Below are 21252 nucleotides of genomic sequence, written 5' to 3'. Positions count from 1 at the left end.
GTGTGTGTGTAGGTGTGTCCAAACTTTTGACTGGTACTGTATTTAAATAAAAAGGCATCTTTCAGGAATTCACTGGTTTTCCAAGTCATTTAAAGGGATCGTTCCGTTTGAAGTTTTAGTAACATTGCTAAATTACCAGCTAGCAAACCATAAAACCCTTTGCATTTACTGTCACTTTCAGGAAGATAAAAAATAACACCTTTAACTATCCCTTTAAGAGAAACTCAAGTCAAAAATAAGAGGAAGGAGTAATGCTTCAGTGATTTATTCAACAGAAATCATTTGGTCCCCTCAACATCAATGAAACGGTTACAACAACATCTTGTATGGTGAGCTGAGGTGAAGGAGGAACAGGGAGAAGGAACGATAGAATACTTCAGTGAAACAAATACAGAACAGAAAAGTTATCACAAAGGATAACCTTGACAAAAAACTGGAGGGGGTGAGATCCATGGGGGTACAACAGAGAGACTAAGAGAAGTGCAAACAAACGTTGACAGACACGGTAGTATCCAAAATAGCACCACATTCCCTATATAGTGCACTACTTTTGAAGTAGTGCACTATATAGGGAATATGCTACCGTTTCAGATGCAGACCATGACACTCACTTCGAGATACAATTAAATCGCACTATAGTGGAGTCCGATACAAATTAACCAACGACAAAACCTTGCAAAACAATTCTTTTTTTCACCTCAGAAATGAACAAACCCACAATAAACCTCCTTTTACAAGAACCAAAGCTATGCAAAGGTGCATACGGAGTACTTTACCAGTACATGCTGCTTTTTACTGATGTAAGCAAACTTATGAGAATTGTACCTCTTATTTTAACTCTGCCTTCTGAGATAGTGGACACTGTAGCACCTGGGAGTTAGTTCTAACGTAAAACGCAGTTGTATCTTTCGAGGCCAAACTAAAGTATAATTTAAGTTTTAGTGCACAATTTTAAGGCCATTTTTGTGCCGATTGTCCCTTTGTTAAAGAGAGAAATAAGATTATGCCCATTGTTAAAATTGGATCTAACACTTTCGGAAGATTCTGAGCCTTTAAGCCGTTATGCCTCAATATACCGTATCGGAAATCACTCAAGATTCTGGTAAATCCACCTCCTTTACTGAGTGAGTCATGTAATTAGAAACAGGAAGGAAATCTTGGGCGTCAAAACACAAAAGTCTAGTAACTAACGAGGAGAATCAAATTAGATGCTAATTTGAAACACAGTCAACAGGAAAAACACTAACAGAACAGGAATCTGAGTAGCCATATTGGCTCTTGGCAAGGAGATCACTATCATGGGCTCTGGCCCAATTTCTCTGGTCTTCAACTGAATCTCCAACACATACAGTAACACTGACAGAAGGAAGACATTTTGGATCAAAGGAGATGAACATCAGGGGCCCTGGCCCAATTCTCTGGTCTTTTCTGCATCTTCAACACAGTAGCACAAGAGAGAAAACTGCATCTTTCAACATCCGTTCATAGGGATGCTGTTTTTCCCTTACATCAAGTCATGCCTTCTACTTTCCAAACCATGCTTGTAGGTAGGAACTCAATGTCATAACTTGGGTTTGGTTGGTACAATCAGCACTCTCATCAACACGTTTGATAGGCAACAAAAAAATAAATCTAGACAATCACAAGTAAAAATGTTATGTAAAGACAAATGAGGTATGTTATGTCTCCAGTCCATTCAGTAGCCATCCCTTACTCAGCGCCATGGCAGATACAAGCCATTGTAAGAGCCAGGCGTTGTCCAGAGCCGCACGAGGGCCTTTGTCCCTTTGATCCTATCGGGGCCTCCAGGGGCCCTTCTTGCTGTTTCATGTGTAGCTGGAGCACACAAGTGCCCATCTTTTCTCTCCACTTTTACTAAAAACACCAAGTCTATCTCATTGTTTTAAAAATCAAAAATCCCAGCTCCTCTACTCAACCAGTAGAGACAACACTGAAAATGTAGACAAAAAGCAACAAGGTTGAACAAAAACAACCTTGGGCGTTTCCACAGTAACCAGGAGTGAGGGAGGGGTGATGTAAACTGTAACCAGGAGTGAGGGGGGGTGATGTAAACAATACCTCTAATATATGGTTTCTGCGGAAACAAGACAACTTTAACTAATTTCTTTTTAAAAAATGCAGTTCACCAACAGTCTGATTTCTGACCTAATAGGTTTACACCATGCATAAAATGTCTTGTTTTTTATGCACAACATGCATATTACACACCACCTATAAGTTATTCAAGTGTAAACCGCACTCAATCTCTAAAAATACAAAACCAGAAATCATTTCTACTTAGCTTCCGGCAGGAAACAGTGTCACCATATCGTTGTTCACGCTGCCTCCAAGCTTTTTAACACCTGGTCCGAGTATTCAGGGTCTCGGCTTCTGCCTTGCCTAAATAACGGCCCAAGGCAGACGGACCCTCAACCTCGCCAAGAGCTCGTTCAAAACTCTCCACGGAGGAGTCAGAATTCCTTCTCTTTCACACTGCCGTACACATTGGAGACAGCGCTGATTGCGACACCCCATTGAGAACACACAAATACAAGCTTAGGTCGATTTGACTGAGACCAGACAGTCGTCAAAGTTACTTCGAAGCCACTTTGGCAGCTTGATCACTCCTGCCATTGACTCGATACTTGAATGAGAAACTGAAAACACCAGCCATATAGGCTACTACTTTATGAAAGCACATAGTCAAGGTGGAACGATGTCTGAGGACTCTAACACTGGACAGTGAACTGAACACAATGCTAAACATCGCCCAAGAGAAAGAGTTAAAAGAATGAGATGGGCATGGTTACTCAACAACAATAATTGTCAATACTACCTCCAAAGCTGCCTCAATGGCAAAGCTCAAATATTTTTTTTGTACTTCTAGCTGTATGAAGAAGTGCATTTGTCCGATGACAAAATGCAATGGGGACAACACAGGGGAGAGGGCAGTAGACACTCAAAAATAATGACGTTTCTCTACATATTTATATAGCTTTCCCCTCAGAGCTTCCTTGACAATAATTAACATGATATAAAATCCCTGTATAAGTACCCATTTTTAAACAAGTTACTGAATTAAATCTCTGAGGGGTTTTGAGTTGAGGTAAGGGTATTCAGTGGTAAAATAGGCATCTTTTGCGATTTGCAGTGTAAACTCGTGGCTACAGTGCCAACTACCTCAGTATTTGTTGTTGCTGTATTGTGGGGAAGTTCTCTTTCCACTTTCAGAGAACCATGTTTCCAAACAGTTTATCCATAGTATATAATTCATATCTACCACAAAACCTTTCTTGACATGCATTAATCTGACTAAAAGTACACGGCATAGAAAAATGAATGGCTGTTGCAGAAATAACTACAACAAGAAAACTCATAGCTTTGTGAGGAAACAACTACATCAACATGATGATTGAGTTTGAAAAGGGGAAAAGGCAAAGAAAGGAAATAACGTCACAGTTTGTTGCGGGGGGCATGACTAAAAACAAATCATTCTTTTTGGGGCTTTTTACAATTTAGCTGATCAACTCTTCATTTTCGAGTTGTGTGTGATGAATGTGTGTGTGTGTGCTTGTTCCAGCATGTGATCGTCAGTGAGTGTCTTAGGGTGCGGCTGTAAAAGAGAAGTTAGCTGCCAGCTTCACTTTATTGCGAGGAGTCCTCTTGCTGGGGCTGTTTTCAACGGACGCCATTTTGCGGGTCACATTCTGTGGAGGCTTGGTAGTCATGGAAACCAAAACAACAAGGTTCTGGTTGTTGTCAGTTAATGCTTCTATAGGCTCAGATGTGTCACAGACAGCAGGGGCTGCTACTTCTTCTGCTACAGCTTCCTCCTCAAGTTTATCACGCTCTGAAAAACACAATGGCATCATATATCCAGGTCAGTCCAAGGGAAGATGTCGGCTGTGTGTATAGCGGAGCACGAGTAAGCTCGAAGCTAATGCCTAGGCGGGCTAACAGTCTCATGGCATACAGAAGACCTGGGTTTGAAACGCGGTTGATCACGTGATCAGCTCACCTGCTGGTGATGGCGTCTGCCCGAAGCGGATGAGGTCAGCCTGTTGGAGAACGAGGTCAGGGTGCAGCTGGGGAGAGGGCAGGCAGGAGGGTACTGGGCCACACAGCAAGTCTACTGGAGAGGTCAGACACAGCAGCTCTGTCTCCACCCCACCAACACCTGATGGAGATAAAAAGAGACTTAATTTCTGCTTCAATGTATAAACAACTATTAAAAAGCCTAAAAACACCTACAAGGCAAAAAGAAGAACATCAAAACATTGGTAATAGTGCCTATGACTCCAGTGGTGTGGTTAGCTACCTGGGCTGTGAGTTTCAGACTCTGTGTTGCTACAGGGGCTGTCTCTCTGGCTGGCCCCGTCCTCAGGCTCCTCTGAGGCTGCAGGGCTGGCTCCAGTGGCTCGAGCTGCTGAGGAGAACCAACCAACCAACCCACAGACCATTATTACACTCTTTCCATTACAGAGTAAAACACTGTGCCTTCAAGACACTACCATTTCTGTTCCCATCATACAAGCAAAACACCACGACTTCTGTTCCCATTACATGTCATGTTCAACTAGTCTCATGTTGAAGGATCATACAACATGATGCCCATGAGATGAACTGAACAACCCCTTCCCGTATGTTAATACTAAATGCAGGTACGGCTAAAGCCATTTGTTTCCACAGTTCCTGCTGCCAGACGGTTGATTAGTCTTTACCTTTCATATCGTTCTTCAAAACGATAATCCTCTTGTGGCCATGCCCTTTGATCCACACTACCTGCACACAGGCAGAAACAACATCCCATTTAATTACCACAAACCCCATCCATCCATCCATCATCACAGAGTCTGCTATGGGGGCTAAAGCCACACAGTGCAGGGACAGAGAAGGCAACTAACCACATTGACTACATCTGCTGCTTCGACAGTGACATCCCCAGTGCAGGTCCATATGCTGAAGAACTCTTTAGATACAAGCGTTATCAATTCCCATCTTATCATAACACATCTGTGTATTTCCAACATGTTGTTTAACAAGACGTTTCTTGTCTATCAGCTTTGAATTTGAGAAAAGCACTTAAACTTTTTTTGGTGAGGAGGAAGGCGAGTGTGGTGAGAGTTAGTCATTCTGTACCTGTGGTATGGCGTTGAGCAGGTCGTCTACGCTGCCGTAGCCGTAGGAGCGAGGTTGGAGGCCGCGTCCGGTGAACTTGGCGTAGGCCCCGGGGAACTCCGTTAGGGAGATCTGGTGGTAGTGGTAGGTGTGGAGCAGGGCACGCACCCTACGGGCAAACTGGTACAGACGGGTTAGTCTAACTCTCTCCTCGCCACGCTCGCCTTCCTCCTCACCCTCACCGTAGAACAGCTAGGGGGGGGGGGGGGGGGGGGGAGAGAGAAGGGAAGTTATGAGAAACACCAGGGGAGGGCAAACTTTGTGGCTCGAGGGCCACATTGGGATTTCAAAATGAAACAGAGGGCCACACATTTTTTGGGGGGTGGGCCAGAATGGGTGGTTATTTGAAAATGTATAGGTCCATTGTCATTTCAACATATTTTGTCTAAATTGAGGTTATTATTTATTTTTTAATTATTATTATTTTTTTACCCGCGGGTCGTAGTTTGCCGACCCTGGTCTAGACCTACACACAAAGACCTAATGGTCATCATTCCAAATATTCTAACATATAACCACAGTGTTTCATTCAAAAGGATTGTGCAATACGTCTCAGACAATTACAAAACCCGACTAACACAATGCTACCCAACTTTAAGACCCTGTGAAAAAGCCCCCAAAAAATACTTTCAACAGGAATCCATTATCCTTCTTATCAGACAAATAGGCAGTAGAGCAAAAAGGTTCCAGTCTATAGAACTAGAATTAAACATTCGTATAGTATGATATCGCTATGGTCCAGTCCACCGACCTCCACCAGGTAAGGCAGGCTCTTCAGCAGCTCGCTGAGCGAGAGGAAGCCGTATTCACAGGGGTTGAGCTGTACCCCATGTACAGAATGATACAGCAGACTCAAGCCCTCCACGCTGACGGAGCCGTCTCCCTCGTGCTGCCCCAGGCCCATCAGCAGGGACAGCAGCTGGCACGTTAATGAGCGCAGAGACTTCCTGTTGATCAGCTGGACCTCACGGCCGTTAGTGCCGTCCACCACCTGAGGAGAAGGTCAAATCAGATGTATTTATAAAAATCCCTTTATACTGCAGCAGGTATCAAAGTGCCTTCAGTTGGAGGTGAGAGATGAACCTTGGCATTCAGAAAACATGGATGAATTGATAGCCAATTTCCAATATAAAGATGACATTTCAACGCACCAATAAGGGGCCTGCAAACTCAAACCTCATCCAAGCCACTTCAGTGACATCAATTCATATCAGGAAATACTTGTGACTCATCCTTAGGGGCCAAAATAATGTTTGCTTGTTTACATGAGGTCTTGTATAGCTCAGGATGCTCTTGTTCAGTGTTGGAGTCAACAACCATCAAAACATGCAGTATCACAACCATTTAAATCAGTCTAAATCTATTAAGTACAACAGCCTACTACAGATGTATTTGACTGAACTGACTAGAAACTCCCAACCCATACCTTGACGACATGGCAGAGGTTGACGAGCAGGGCGGGCAGGGAGGAGACGTCGTAGTCCTGGAGCCTCAGGCCGTAGCCGAAGGTCTTGCTGTACTCAGACAGTAGCTGGGCAGCAGGCAGGCTGGAGTCTCTCTGGGAACGGAGCATCTTGACCAGCTGGGCAGCCAGGGCCTTCACACGCTCTACCTCTGTTAGGGTCAGCACCTTCTCCTCTCCACACTCCAACACCTGGGGAGAGAGAGAGGTTCCATAACAAAATGTCCACTCTACTCTAATAATGTTATTTGTACTGATAATCAATTACCCATTGGGACAGAAATGAGACGCACACCAATATTTATTACACACAATTTTTATGAGAGGTAAAAATATAAAAAAATAGCTGCTGGGTATGACAGTTATTACTGTCAGACGTTGCAATTAATTTCCAAATTAAGGTAGTGCTCTGGATAAATTGAGGATAATCTGACATTATCAATGGCTTCTCCTGCAGCACTCTGAAGTCAACAAATAAAAACACACACTCCTCCTGGGACAGAGAATGACTCTGGCCTCCACCTACCACGAGTACGTCGGGGATGGCCTCGAAGAGCTCCATGAGCTTGGTGAAGCCGTAGTAGGCGAGTTTGCACTGGCGTCCGAAATGGTGGTGGTAGGTAGGGATGAACTTGGAGAAGGCCATGCGACAGTGGGGCTGGTGACGCAGTAGGTCCACCACCTCCTTACCAAACTGCTTGGTCCGCTCCATCTCATCTGATGTACGATCTGAATGGGACGAGGACAACAGTTCTCTTTATTTATAATATATATTTTTAGAAGCCAGCTAGACATGTTCTCTGCTGGATGGAGTCTCCCTGTTGTAATAAACCATGTATTTATACATTTACTTCACCTTCTCTCCTTTTAGCTCACCTGGTAATTCCTATTACAGGTCATTTCATTTTTTGCCATTTTAAAGACTATACAGAAAAACAGGTAGAGGGAAAAACAACCTGATCCCCAAACCACATCAACCCCATCCCAAGTAGAACAGGTATATTCTGACTCTATTGAACAGAGAGAGGATGACAGTGTGGAAAGAGGTTGTGTCAAAAGGCAGTAGGCCTGGTTTAAACCTACTGTATGCCGACACCGTAGACGTGTACTGGAGGCTGCGGCATTACTGCTACACCAGCCAGGTCACAGTCAGGAGATAGTCAGGCATACGTGTGTGTGTGAAATGCATTACTTTATTCCATGCCAAGGATATTCTTATCCATCTCCAAGGCAATTTCTGGGTTGAATAAAGAAGAGTGAAAAAAAAAAAACTATCCAAAACAAAAGTGACTAATATTTCACAATTTCCCCCCGGGGATCAAATGTACAACTACAGACACAAACAAGACAACAACCCAACCGTCTGGTCCCAAGTTCAACATATTTTCTAAACAAACATTTCCAATATTTCACATGTTCCTTCCTAAAGCTGGGTATGTTCCCCCAGAGGATCAAATGTACGAGAAAGACAGAACAACCCTCTGGTAGTTTATCCATGACCCTGATATCAGACCCATCAGGGTTGAAAAATTATTGTTACTTTCCCCAAATTCCCAGAAAAGTACACTGGAACAATAACCACGAAAAATACAGAATCCTTTTGGGGAAGTTACCGGAATGTTGCATACCCTAAGACCCATACAGAGGGACCTCATCTCACCTCTCTTGGGTACAGAGATGACCGTGTCTAAGTCCTGGTGTGTGATGGTGATGGTGGTGTCAGGGATCTCAGCTAGCAGGTCCATCAGATCACACATCCCATAGTCCAGCACCTGCCAGTCTCTGGAGAAGCACCTGTAGCAATAGAAACATGTTGAATGAACACACACACAGACAGGGAGCCATTTGACACAGAAAATACACTTCCAAATGAATTCATATAAAACACCATCACAAGTAAATACACTTCCAAATGAATTCATATAAAACACCATCACAAGTAAATACACCTCCAAATAAGCCAATAGAAACAGAATCCAAACGAAGTCAGAAAACAAATACTTTACTGTTAATTAACAATAGCTGACAGGAATGTGCTTAGCTTAGGATAGACAACATGATTGGCTGAGAGTGTGGGAATGGGCGGTCCTCCTATAGAATTGACCAGTGGTTGGTCTGCATGAATTTTAGACTCTTTGGCTCGACGGTATGATTTGCTGAGAGAGTGGCGGAATGGGCAGTTCCTATGGTAGTACTGACCAATGGTAGGCCTGCATGAAGTCTGTGATGGCCACCTGTTTGCTGGCCTGGAACTTGAGCAGTTTGAGGAGGTCCTGGGTGAATCTCTTCACCTGGGCACGGTGGGTCAGGGTCAGCAGACGCTTGGTCCCCATGCCAAGGATCTGGAGTTGAGAGGAAAGAGAGATTCATTCATGCTTTGTTTACTTCAGGGGTCACCACCACTGAGAGTGTATGCTAGCACTTCCTGCTGCAATAATCTATTAGATGTTGTACTAATTGTTTCTGTCAGGGATCTAACCTCAAGGCTGTTGAAGTGTGTAATGAGAAACAAAGTGGGCAAGGCTTTGTCAGAAGGGATAGCAGATGGTCTCCCAGTCTCTTCATTGTGTGTTTGAGCTAGGATGTCACTAAACTAGCAAGATTAAAAGTGATCCATCGTGTGTCAATTAATTGAGCTTGAGTAACTGCCATCTTTGATTATCTGTGTAATGGAGCGATTTATTAAACTGTGCGTGTATGTATGATACCTGCAGTACGTGAGGCACAGCCTCCAGTAGCTCCAGCAGCTTAGAGTATCCGTAGTCAGAGACCCTACACTGCTTGGCATAGTGGTGGTGGTAGGCAGGTATGAACTTGCTGATGGGCATCAGGTTGCAGGGCTGACCCTTCATCAGGTCAATGAGCTCTCTACTGAACTGGATCAACTGGGGGTTCCCCACTGGGGACTTGCACCGCTGCGTCCACTGTTCTATGACACACACAGCAAGAGGTTTTAATGACTTCTATTATGATAGTAGTATGGGTGCAGCTCTGTCTTGGAGTGCTGGTATCTGCGTCAGCAGCACAGTATCCACCTACTAAAAATGTCAGGAAAGCAGTTTTTAGCTCAACATATCTCTGACACAATTCTTATGGCCATCCGAATATCTTCAAGTGTCTTTGAGAACAGTTTTTTGCGATAGGGGTCTCCATTGTTAATGAATATAGGGTTTAAATTCTGTAGGTTTGTATTGCTTTTATGAACTCCAGGGGATTCCTCTGTGAGTCTAAATAAAAGGTTTTCAATGTAATTCTCCCTGAGTGTTAGGGCTGAGAGTCAGGTCAGTACCTGTGTTGGATGCGGGTGGCTTGTTGTGGATCCACTTGATGACCTTGAAGCCGTTCTGAGCAGTGACAATGTTAATGCCTGGTATACAGGTGATAAGGTGCTCCAAGGGGACACTCCCCTCCTCCTCCCCCTCTTCAGACACCGCTAGGGGGCCCAACTCTGATGCATAGCACTCTGAGAAACTGAGTCACAGGAAAGCAAAATTAATATTCATGAAACACAAAATCTAGTAACATTTAGTGTTATACGAAATTCCAAAAGGCCATTGCACTCCATTTGTATGAAATGGGTTCTAGAAATATTGTTTTGATTTATTAAAAAAAGGTCTTTCCCATAAAAGTTCACTTTTATATCAAGGCAGATCTCTCACACTCCATTTATTGAATTCAACTTTATTAAGCATCCACTGTCCGTTAATCTATCCAGGCAGAGACAGCGTTGGTTACCTGAGCAGGGGCAGGGTTCCCTCATGGGACTGTAGCAGACAGTGGACCTGGGAGGCCAGGGTCTTCAGAGACACCACCACAAAAGGAATCTTATACGAGTCTGGGTCAAAGTCTGCCTCGCTACAGGGGGGGACAGAGAGAGAGAGAGATCGAGCTCTTATGAAATACTTTCTCAAAGAGAGTCCTGTAAGATGACATAAATGTGTGTGTTTGCACGCATATGGGTCTTTCAGTCTATCCCTACCTGAAGTTCTGCTGTGTGTAGTGGTAACTGCAGACAGGCTCGTGGTACTCCAACTGTTCAAACACCACAGGACTACCATTAGCCGAGGACCCCTCCTGGGACTGAGACGACCCCAGAGGGCTCTGCCTGGCCTGGCTACTGGGGAGGAGACACACCAGCCTGCCTCCACCCTGCTCCCTCACTGCCACAACCTCTTGTAGTCTGTATAGGTCGCTCACCACCAGCTTACGACCAAATCTGGGGAGAGGTGGGTGGAAAGGAATTAATAAAGTACATTGACATAGCCATTACTTAGCCTCCATTTACACAGGCAGCCCAATTCTGATCTTTTTCCCCCCACTGATTGGTCTTTTAACCAATTAAATCAGATCTTATTGGTCAAAAGACCAATTAGTGAAAAAAAAGGATCAGGGCCCATTTTCCCAAAAGCATCTTAAGAATAAGTTCATTAGAACCATAGGATCCCATAGTTCTAATGTTGAACTTAGCATTAAGATGCTTTTGGGAGAAAGTGTAAACGCAGCCACAGTACTTAACATAGCATAGGACTAACTCCTACAGAGGTGGAGGGAGGTTGAGTGATGAGGAGGAGAGAAGCAACATGACTCACTTTTTCTCGTAGATTTCAGTGAACTTGAAAAGGGGAAGACAGCTGGCTGGCGCGTCCTGGAGAATCTGGAAGATTTCAGAGCTGTAGAAAGAGGAAACCTTTTCATACCATCCGAATCCATCTCAAACCAGGAACAAATCATGTTTTGGCGACATTTAAAAAAGGATGGTGACGAGTTCCGATCGAAGACATGAAACTGCCAAATGATGTGACAAGTAAGGGAGAGAGTACTACCTCAATGTTAGCTGTGCTGTACATACCGGAGCATGGCTAGAGACTTGTTGCCGGCCCCGGTGATGAGGGAGACGTGGATGCGTTTGCTTCCTATCTTGTAGCGGTGCAGGCTGCTCACAGCACTGATGGCCTGCTGTAGGGAGACGAACTGGACGGTGGCCTTCAGCTGGTAGTCTGTGTGGGGACTCAGCTCTACGCCTTTAACCTGGAGGGAGACACGCACGTTAGCTTCTCATGTCGTCTACAGTGTCCGCGATTTGGCACAAGCACACACAGCCGCGTCAGAAAATGACAGAATAGGTTGAATCAATACAATGACACTAAACTACTAAATCCTGACCTCGCCATCTTGCTATTTAGCCTCAATTGGGAGACAGATTAAAGCTCTATTCATCTATAATGAATAGCATCAGAATACTGTCTGTACAGGACTCACCCGTCCGTGTCTGGAGAAGGCGTCGTGCAGGCTCTGCTGCAGCTCCTTACGGGACATCCTGTAGTCCAGGTTGGCCACCTGTAAGTCTGTCCCGTCCGAGAAGGGCTCCGAGGCCTGTGGGCCCACAGGCAGACAGGGGCTGCTGCTGCCCCGGGGAGGAGGGCCTATTAGGGGGGAGGAGCGGCTCGACATGCAGGGGGATCCACTCCTGGAGCAGAGAGAAAGAGAGGAGTTGAGTGGGTTGGCAGCACCATAGGAAGGTATAGATTGAAATGTCATGACCAAATCATCAAAGTGTCCGATATTTGTGTAGCTCAATGAGGTTACTTTAAGACGATTCGTGCAGGAAATTTTAAAACGAATTTGGGGGAATATTCCCTTGCATTTGTTTTTTTGGGGGATAAAAAAAAGGCTCAAGTTAAAACCAAGGCATAGACTGTCTCTCCTCGCCTAAAGACTGCTTACAGGGTAAGGAAACAAAATGGGTAATTCTGTAGTGTCTGATTGTCTCACCGTGAGGACCAGGAGCCTTGGGAGAGGCCCTGTGGCTGGGAGAGGACCGAGGCGCTAAAGGTCTTGTGCAGGGTCAGCTTGCTGAAGGCAGAGGGGGTGCTGATCTGGAACTCTCCAGAGCTCCGGTCCACATGACGCTCAGAGTCCGATGCACTGCGGGGGCTGGAGAGGTCTCTCCTGATGGGAGAGGGGACATTAACTCAAAGTTGAAAGATTATGGCATACTCAGCTCTCTGAAAACAGCAACTGCATGTGAGTTTTTGGCATCACCTCAGCTCCAGTAGTTTGAGCACAAGCCACCTCATTTAGAAACAGCTGCTTATTAATTCCTACATCAGCCCATGTGTTCTACACTTCCTTGGGTCGATGGACCCCTCTATAACAGGGATACTTTTTGCAGGCCATTTTACAATATTGAAGGTAAAAACACATACAAGCCTGTGGGAACCAACTGTGATGGAACCATCTAACAATTAGTCCATTTGTTCTTTCTTCATTTTAGTCTGAAAGGGGCCCTGGTGTCCATAGCGTACCTCCTGCAGCTGAACATAGACTCTCCTATGAGGCCGGCCTTGATGGGGTGTTGCTGGGACGGCCCCTCTCCGTTACTGTGGGGGGAGGAGTTGTGCTGGCCTTTCTCCAGGGGGAAACCCCCAATCTTGGGCTTGGTCTCCAGTCCACCTAGCTCCTGCACCAGGGGGACAACCAAAGTGTAACTAGATATGTAGTGGTGAATGTATTAGAATAGCCACCAGCTTGGCAGAATGGATGTGAAGTGGAAGAGGCTAATAGATAAACGATAAGAGCTGAGAGGAAGTGGTCCTTCAGAATGCTGGTGATTTTTTTACCAAAGCTATTTATTCAAATCAGTTTCCCCCACTGTTAGTATTATTCAACCTCTTGTATTGTCATAACTCTGACATTATCATCACCATTCTGCAGTCTGCAGTCTTCCCCTCAGCTCTATTGTCAGGTGGAGACAAAGCAACAGAATAAAAAGAGCAGAGATCAAAGTAACAGATCAAAAGCGTAGAAGAAAGAGACCATAAAAAACAGACTGTTAGGGCCGGCGGGACAGGAAGCGATTACAAACAGAAGCAGGATTCTGACGAGATGAGGCATGGGATAGAGCAAAGATATGGGAGAGAGAGAGATATGCAATCATTAGATTGATCATTAATTGACGCAATGAATTTAAAAAAAGATCAGCCAGACATTATATGAAGCATGGGACAAAGTGTTAAAATGCCACACATTGATTAAAACATTCCATGAAATGTTGAACGAAGCACAGAAACAGACCAGGCATTAAACTACATGAAGCATGGGATGAAGCATGGCTATAGTTTAAAAACCACAGGTTAGCCCAGGCAGAGTGGAGGACATGGACAGGGTTAGGGGAGGACAGGCGGCACGCGGGATGGGGGGACGGCAGGATGCTGCTGACCTGAGGAAGGGTTCTGGTTTGGGGGGGTACGGGGTAAGGTGTCCCCCCGCTCCCCCTCCTGGGGCTGTAGGGCCTCTCAGGCACCGGAACGGAGAGGGGGAGCGAGGATTCCCTCTCTCTCTGACACTCACGCCTCGCACGTCTTTTCCTCCTAGGGGAGCCCAGCTTCTCCAGGGGAAGGAAGGAAAAAGAGGAGGAGGGAAGAGATTGAACTGGAAGCAGAGGTGGAGTCTCAGATGAGGAGGGTGGTGGGGTCGGGTCGTTTCCCTCCTCAGTGGACGGAGCTGAGAAGGAGAGGGTGATGCGCCGGCCGAACACGTCCTCGTTCTCCATGCGCTTGAGGGCGCGCTCCGCCGCTTCCTGCGAGCTGAAGCGGAGGACGGCGGTGCCGGTGGCCATGGAGACGCCCAGCACCTTGCCCCCGCAGTTGTCCGAGAGGCGGCGGAGGCGGTTGCCCACGCTCTTGCCGTCGCAGCCCGGCGGCAGGTTGTACACATAGAGCAGGTTGAAACCGAGCTGGTGGGGGGAGGAGAGGAGGGAAAGAGAGAAGAGGGGGCCGCTCTGGGTTTACGTTTTTGAACATTCTTTGGAAATGTGTTTTGAAATGACAAGAGGTTTGCAGGGTCGGAGTCTTGTGATTCGTCGCATTACACTACTGAAGATCACACTGTAGAACGAGAGGGAAGACACAGGACCCGTGTGGCTCAGTTGGTAGAGCATGGCACTTGCAAGGCCAGGGTTGTGGGTTCAATTCCCACAGAGGGACCAGTATGGACAAATATGAAAATGTAAGTCGCTCTGGATAGGTGTCTGCTAAATGACTCAAAAGTCAAATGTAAAGAGGTCTAGAACCATTGGCAGATTTCAGATCGCCCAGAAGTAATGCCTAAAGGGCAGATATTGTCTCTGAGCAACCAGTCAGAGTACTGTACATGTATTGAAAAGTGAACTTCTGACATTCTGCAATATGGATTACATATATCAATTAAGCATCTCTGAAGCCTACCTGTGATTTGACAGCCTGTCTGGGCGGCAGGTCGGCTACCATCTCTTCAAAGGCCACGTGGCGGTGGGCGTGCTGCAGCAGGGCGTCCGACGTCTGACCGCTCTTATGGACCAGGATCACCTGGAAACCATGGCGATGCCGGAGATCACTCAGCTCGCTGGCAAAGTTCACGTCGGCTGCGAAACGGATTCAGAAAAGGGGTTAACTACATAGGTATGGAGTGGACGAACGAACGAAATTAAAGAAAAACAGTTTTAATATCCATAAGGTAAAATGAGCACACGCACAGGAGACTAGCACCACAGTAGCAGGGGCAGTGTGTGTTTCCGCAAAGCGCCGCAGGCTCTGACGAAGCTTGTCGTCCGCAGCGTTCTTGGCGGTAGCGTTAATGTGCGCTACCGTCACCTGGGGGAAAAAAATTAACCAGAAGACAATCAGACATTGCTCATTTAGGTCAGAGTCTGAAGAATACAGCGGAACACTTTACCAGCTGAGGGAATCAGATCACACACAGGTTACCTGGCAGTTGTTGAGCTCCTGGATGACGGCCTTGTTCTCCTTGCTGATGTCACAGACGCAGATGAACTCTGCCTCTCTGTGGCCCTGGAAGAAGTGGCTGCGGAGGCGCTGGACCACAGCTGCAGCAGAGCGACCGCTGGGAACGCAGCAGTTCTCGATGTCCCAGAAAACACCCACCGGAGGGATGTTCTCAGGGCCTTCTGGAGAACCTGGGGAGGAGAAAAACACCAAATGTGTTCAGAAATTGAGCGAAACTGGGAGGTACTACTGTCCTGCATGTCTCTAGTGAGAATTGTTTTTGAGAAAAATGTTGGTTCAGTGTGCCCTTCTGAACACGACTGGCATCATTACATTGATACATACCATACTTTGTTGCAGATTTGCCCAGGCTGGAACCCAGCAGTAGCAGGCCGTCGGAGGAGGTCCCACAGCCATTACACACGGGGATGGGCACTGAGGCCGACTGGGCCAGGGGCAGAGGAATGTTAGGCCACAACTTGTCTGCAGGCTGAACACGTGGAAAGAACAAGTTATCATTCTGTAGTCAGACAAAACAACCCATGTCTTCAAATGTTGTAATATTGTACAGTCAGGGACGGCAAAGAGTCATTTCTAAATGATGGGCAAATGACACAAATTGTAACTCGTATGCATGTAACTGAACGAAGTACTGCCCGTTCCTGTATACAAGTGACACCCAATACAATAGAGTGCCACCACCACAGTGAACAAAGAGAATTCCACCAACCTTCGTCAAACAATCCCGGCAGTAGTGCGCCCCCGTGCGACAAACTGTGCGTTCAAGATTGAAGTGCATAGCATTAGAAGAACAGATATGTCCAGAGGTGGGTATGTGGGGGTCACTGTGTGCTGCCAATGATCTCTGGACCCCCAGAGTGGCAGGATTGTAATCACCACCACAGGGGTAATACCCAGCTGCCCTATGGTGGGGGGTGGAGGTGGTAATGAATTTAGACTCGTTGTAGGGTAAAGGGATGGAGGGGTAAGAGTGGAGAGGTCTGAGAAGGCCTCCTGTACAGCAGGAGCATGGTAGGTGGGAGTGAGACTGAAAGGGTAGGGGCTGGGACGTGGTGTCTACAGAGGGGAGGTGGAGCTTGTAGCTCCCAGAGGGGAGTAGCGTGGCTCTGGCATCCCCTCCACCAAGGCTGGGGAAGTGCGGGTGTGAGTTGAGGGTGGTTGGCGTTATTTGACCGGCTCCTAGCCTGCTGAAAGAGGCTTCCTGAGAACTTGGAGGGAGGTAGAGTGGGACACCACTGCTGACACCGACACCACTACTAATACTAGCGCTACCTCCACCACTAACAACCCCATAACCACCACGACCCAATGGGTCTGTGCTGCAGTGCTCACAGTGAGTGCACACGCTTACTTTGGGACTACCCCCCTGTAGTGGTAGTTGTTGGATGGAGTCTTGCGGAAGAGGAGGCAGACAGGGAGGGGGCAGAGGGAGGGGGGCGAGGGGGAAGGGCTGGGAGGCAGCGGTATGATGCGGAGGAGGAGGCAGATCTTTCAGCTCCAATACTGGCTTTCTGTTGTCCATGTAATCGTTCTGGGAAAAGAAGTTAAACAAACAAAAAGGTTATTTCTAAACTAATCAAACAAAAAGGTTATTTCTCAGCATAATCATTTCATGCTTACTACTTATTTTTTTATTTGGCATTTGATTCCTGATTGATATTGTACTGCATTGTTGAGGAGAGTTAGTAAGCATTTCACTGAACAGTGCTCACGTGACCAATAAACTTTGATATGATGGGGAAATGTATTCTAGTTTACCCTGACCCATCTTTGTACAACTTACACCTCAGCTCTACTACACTTTGCCTTCGGCGCAGTGACAATGTGACGTTCTACCTGTTACACAGAACATATGCAACCAAAAATCAACCTTTTCACTCGAGAATTGAACCTCGGTGAATCTTGAGCTTGGAGGCTGCCGTTGGACGGGACGCAAAGACGAGCGCAACGCGGCAGTATAGCAGCTTTCATTGATGTCAAAGGAAACATTTCCTCAATGGCTGATGGCAATGCTGGATGCCCGATGTCTATAGCATAGCAGGGCCGTAAGATGGGAGAGAAAACCAAGTTGATGAAACTAGGCCCGTTCAGTTCACTGATAAGAGTAAAGAGACTCTTTTGTGTCTAACATGTCAGATAGTGGCCTTGGGAGGATTCACGATATGTAATAAGAGGAACTGTCATTCTAGAACAACCAAGTTCAGGAACAAACGGTCTCTGGCTTTTGAAGCCTATCTAAAATGACTGGAGGCAGCAATGTAGATAGTTATGACTATAATGCTACATTTCACATTTCATTAAAAAAGGCAAGTAGGTTAAAGAACAAATTCTTATTTACAATGAAGGTCTACCCCGGCCAATCCCTCCTCTAACGGTGCTGGGCCAATTGTGCACCACCTTATGGGACTCTCGATCACAGCCGGTTGTGACACAGCCCGGGATCGAACCTGGGTCTGTAATAACGCCTTAGACCGCTGCGTCACTCAGGATCCCCAAATCCTCTTTTATTACACAGATTTCACTCTCCACAATTCACACATGGCTTCCTCTCAAAGCTTCAAATTAATTGGTCCCTCTATGTTGAAATCAGTATCTTCAATGTCTACCCCTAATAATACGATTGATTAAAGCTGGGAAGAGAAACCGCAAATTGACACCGACCACTTATTGTGGACATTTAGCTGATATTGTTCATTACCTGAAAGGGACTTATTAAATAAGTTTGCTTATGTGGGCGATTGCTAACGGGACAATTGATAGCTACACCATTTAAAGTAGTAGTAGCTTTAACTCCTTTGGGATAGGGGGCGGTATTTTGACACCCGGATGAAAAGCGTGCTTAAAGTAAACGGCCTGCTACTCAGGCCCAGAAGCTAGGATATGCATATATTGGTAGATTTGGATAGAAAACACTCTAAAGTTTCTAAAACTGTTAAAATAATGTCTGTGGGTATAACAGAACTGAAATGGCAGGCAAAACCCAGAGGACAACCCCCCCCCCCCCCCAAAAAAAAGAATCCTACCACTGATTTCAATGGCTTGCATTTTTATAATAGGTCGAAATCGTGCCCGACTGCAGTTCCTAGGGATTCCACTAGATGTCAACAGTCTAGAGTTTCAGGTTGGTTTTTGGAAAAATGAGCCAGTAATTGTAGTTTTTCTAGGTAGCTCCCATTTTGGCTGTAGTGTTTCCAAGCGTGTGAATGAGAGCGCATTCTTTGGTATTTTTCTCCAGTAGAGATAATAACAATTCGCAGTCTTAAATTGTACCGTTTATTTGCATATTAGGGTACCTAAGGTTTGTATTTTTGTATTTCATACCCATCATAGAAAGTAAACTATCATAGGTCCCCGGCTACAATGTCAATACTTAATTGAAGCAGAATGTAATGTTACATACTTGTTTGTCTGTGTTGTAACTTGGGGTGTTTTGCTGCTCGGGGGTGGAGAAGCACTCTGTGAGTTTCCAGAGCCGGGACGAGGCCTCTTTCTTGGGATGACTGAGCCATGGGAAGGGCCTAGAACTGCATATGGATCTCTCCTTTCCCAGTCCTTCCATCATACAACCTAGCAAAGCCTTTCACCATCTTGCTTGCTTCTCATGCTTCCCTAAGATAGAGAAAAGAGGAAGCCCTTTCTTTTAAATGTTTCCAAATTGGTCTTCATAAGTTTCAACTGGCTGCAATAGGGTAGCTAATGTTATCTAGCTAGCGACTACCACAGAATATTTAAACCTACCCCCAGGGCTTTACAGAGCTACCATTTTGGGGGCATATGCTCCTAAATATTTAGCTGTGCTGTCTGGAATTATAACTTGGGAGCACAGTGCCCCTAAAAAACAGAATCAAGGTAATAATTGTTGAAACGATTTCTTCGCTGTCCCGCAGCAGTATGCAAACATGTGGTGGCACAGAAAGGAAAAGGTTGCTTCTTCAGAAGAACATGTGGTGACACAGAAAGGAAAAGGTAGCTTCTTCAGGAGATGAGCTTCAAAACTAGCTAGGATTAATATATTTTAGTCATTTAGCAGACACTTATCTAGAGCGGTTTATAAGAGCAATTAGCGCTCAGATTTTTCACCAAGTCGGCTTGGGGATTCGAACCAGCAACCTTTCGGTTACGGTCCCAACACTCTTATCCACTAGGCCACCTATATATATGCCCACTATAGGCCATCTTAAAAATCTTCTAGATTTATTAAATTCCAATAAATCCTGTATTTTTTTGCTGGCAATTCTTATCAATGAAAGGGCAATCTGCAATTACTACAAAAAAATCAATAAACCCATTGATTCCTGAAGAGTAGAACTTAAACTGCCCCATGAGCTTAGTTTAACTGTCATAATCAGAGTCAAAAATATATACTTGTTTTCCCTATGTTTGTAAACAAAGTAAATGTAAACAAACACTATAGCCTCAAACATGGTTAAAACTGTACTTTTATATCATGATGGTCGGTCTGTGAATTTAAGTGTGGTTACATTTCCCACAGGCCAATCCCTCAACCTTTTACCGAAACAGTTGCGGGAAATATTCTTAGTTATCGTTTCAACTGTGGATTGCGGCTTGAATACCTCAAATATGTTTATTTGTGTGCTTGGGAGCACGTGTGGAAAATGTCAGCATTAGAGCATCAAGCAAATTGTTAACTGTAGAGTTTAGCCGATTAAACTCAACGTTTTAAATCGGAGTTGAGTTGCCTGTGCAGTTGTGACATGCTAGTGTGGATTTACTGTTTAGCTATACACGTGCCATTAAACTAAATGCGTGTTCCCGTTTGCTATGTTCATGACCAACTGCCCTCATATAATTCACTGGTTCGTTTTAGTGGTGAAACGAGGCGTGTACCTAGCTAACAGGACTGTTTGCGTAAACCAATCTCAGTGTTTGGTTAGCAGCTAACCATAGTGAGTTAGCTAACGTTACATGGATTCGCTTGAAAGTAGTTACAAAAACTAAATAATTTTGCGGCACAACCCAAACGACATAGTTTTATCTCTAAAAACATTGTGGCAATTCCTCATAACATAACCTTGACAAATGACAGGAATTCTCTCCCATAAGAGTACCGTTAAAGTTAGCTCGCCTAGGTTGGTTAGGTAGCCAGCTAATGCTAACTGACGATTGTCTGTTGAGACAGCACCTGCTACATACTGCTTAGTAGTAGGTACAAGGGATAACATCATGTTATATCAACAAACAGTCAACGTATTTGAATGGGGTATTTATCTAGATAACTGGTTATTTCTTACCTGACTGGCGAGCTAGCTAGCTACTTTACTTCCTTTCTTCTCATCATATCCCTCCGTAGTATTGTTTTGCGTTATCCGTCTACCTAGCAACCAGACGTTTTTTTTTTAACATACATTTGCCATAAACGATTCCACCACTGTCGCAATTGCACACAAAGCACCCAACTAGTTTCAAGTGTCCTTGCCACTGAGCTTATCGTTATATCCTTGCTAGCTGGTTATCAAATTCCTCAAAACGAAACATACCATAATTACAACAGTATGCTGATCAAATTTGTAGCCATTGTAATGTAAAATAACTACTAAATAACCTGTAATGGAATAAATAATTTGCTAACGAAGGCAATTCGTTCTCTCTATTCTGGAACGTCCGTCAATTTCAAATCGTGTAATGTTCCCACTTTTCTAGTGGGAAATTGGTTTAGCAAATCGAAACATTTGTTTGTGTCCACAAGGTTTATTTATTACATAACTCGTTTTTAATTTCTTAGAACTTGTAACGGTGCACCGAATGACTAATAAAGTGAACCTGGTTGTCTACACTCAGTCTTCCAGGAAATATAACTTGATTGGTTGA

At 45.1% G+C, this 21252-nt stretch overlaps 1 protein-coding gene across 6 annotated transcripts; it reads right to left on the bottom strand.

Moving 5' to 3' along the window:
* Positions 1–242: 242 nt before the first annotated feature.
* Positions 243–21190, bottom strand: LOC109885349 (meiosis regulator and mRNA stability factor 1-like). Of its 6 annotated transcripts, none has more exons than XM_031799937.1 (27): positions 20676–21190; positions 18824–19032; positions 16133–16954; positions 15748–15892; positions 15385–15593; positions 15153–15270; positions 14866–15041; positions 13860–14375; positions 12946–13100; positions 12413–12589; positions 11900–12107; positions 11490–11668; positions 11230–11310; positions 10620–10856; positions 10376–10495; positions 9930–10111; positions 9349–9569; positions 8840–8982; positions 8301–8434; positions 7167–7369; positions 6605–6832; positions 5930–6169; positions 5140–5298; positions 4722–4782; positions 4319–4426; positions 4019–4177; positions 243–3850 (listed from the first exon to the last, which is right to left on the bottom strand). In XM_031799937.1, the coding sequence occupies exons 2-27, from the start codon at positions 18983–18985 to the stop codon at positions 3603–3605; spliced, it is 5391 nt and encodes a 1796-aa protein (XP_031655797.1). In that variant the 5' UTR covers positions 18986–19032; positions 20676–21190; the 3' UTR covers positions 243–3602. The 6 variants fall into 6 exon arrangements, with proteins under 6 accessions (XP_031655797.1, XP_031655795.1, XP_020332820.2 ...); XM_031799935.1 differs by having other exon boundaries at positions 4319–4423; positions 5140–5370; positions 20676–21189; XM_020477231.2 differs by having other exon boundaries at positions 5140–5370; positions 20676–21188.
* Positions 21191–21252: the final 62 nt, after the last annotated feature.

The sequence above is a fragment of the Oncorhynchus kisutch genome, linkage group LG20 (assembly GCF_002021735.2).
Source record: "Oncorhynchus kisutch isolate 150728-3 linkage group LG20, Okis_V2, whole genome shotgun sequence".
Taxonomy (NCBI): domain Eukaryota; kingdom Metazoa; phylum Chordata; class Actinopteri; order Salmoniformes; family Salmonidae; genus Oncorhynchus; species Oncorhynchus kisutch.
Note: the sequence above shows the minus strand (reverse complement) of the source record. Positions and strands in the feature narration are given on the sequence as shown.

Excerpts from the sequence above, each read along its gene's own strand:
- LOC109885349 (XM_020477231.2), bottom strand. The coding sequence starts at position 18,985 with ATGATGGAAGGACTGGGAAAGGAGAGATCCATATGCAGTTCTAGGCCC. Across the intron at positions 6,170-6,604 it reads ACCTCTGCCATGTCGTCAAG|GTGGTGGACGGCACTAACGG; the intron begins GTATGGGTTGGG and ends CCTTCTCCTCAG. Across the intron at positions 3,851-4,018 it reads GCAGACGCCATCACCAGCAG|AGCGTGATAAACTTGAGGAG; the intron begins GTGAGCTGATCA and ends TGTGTTTTTCAG.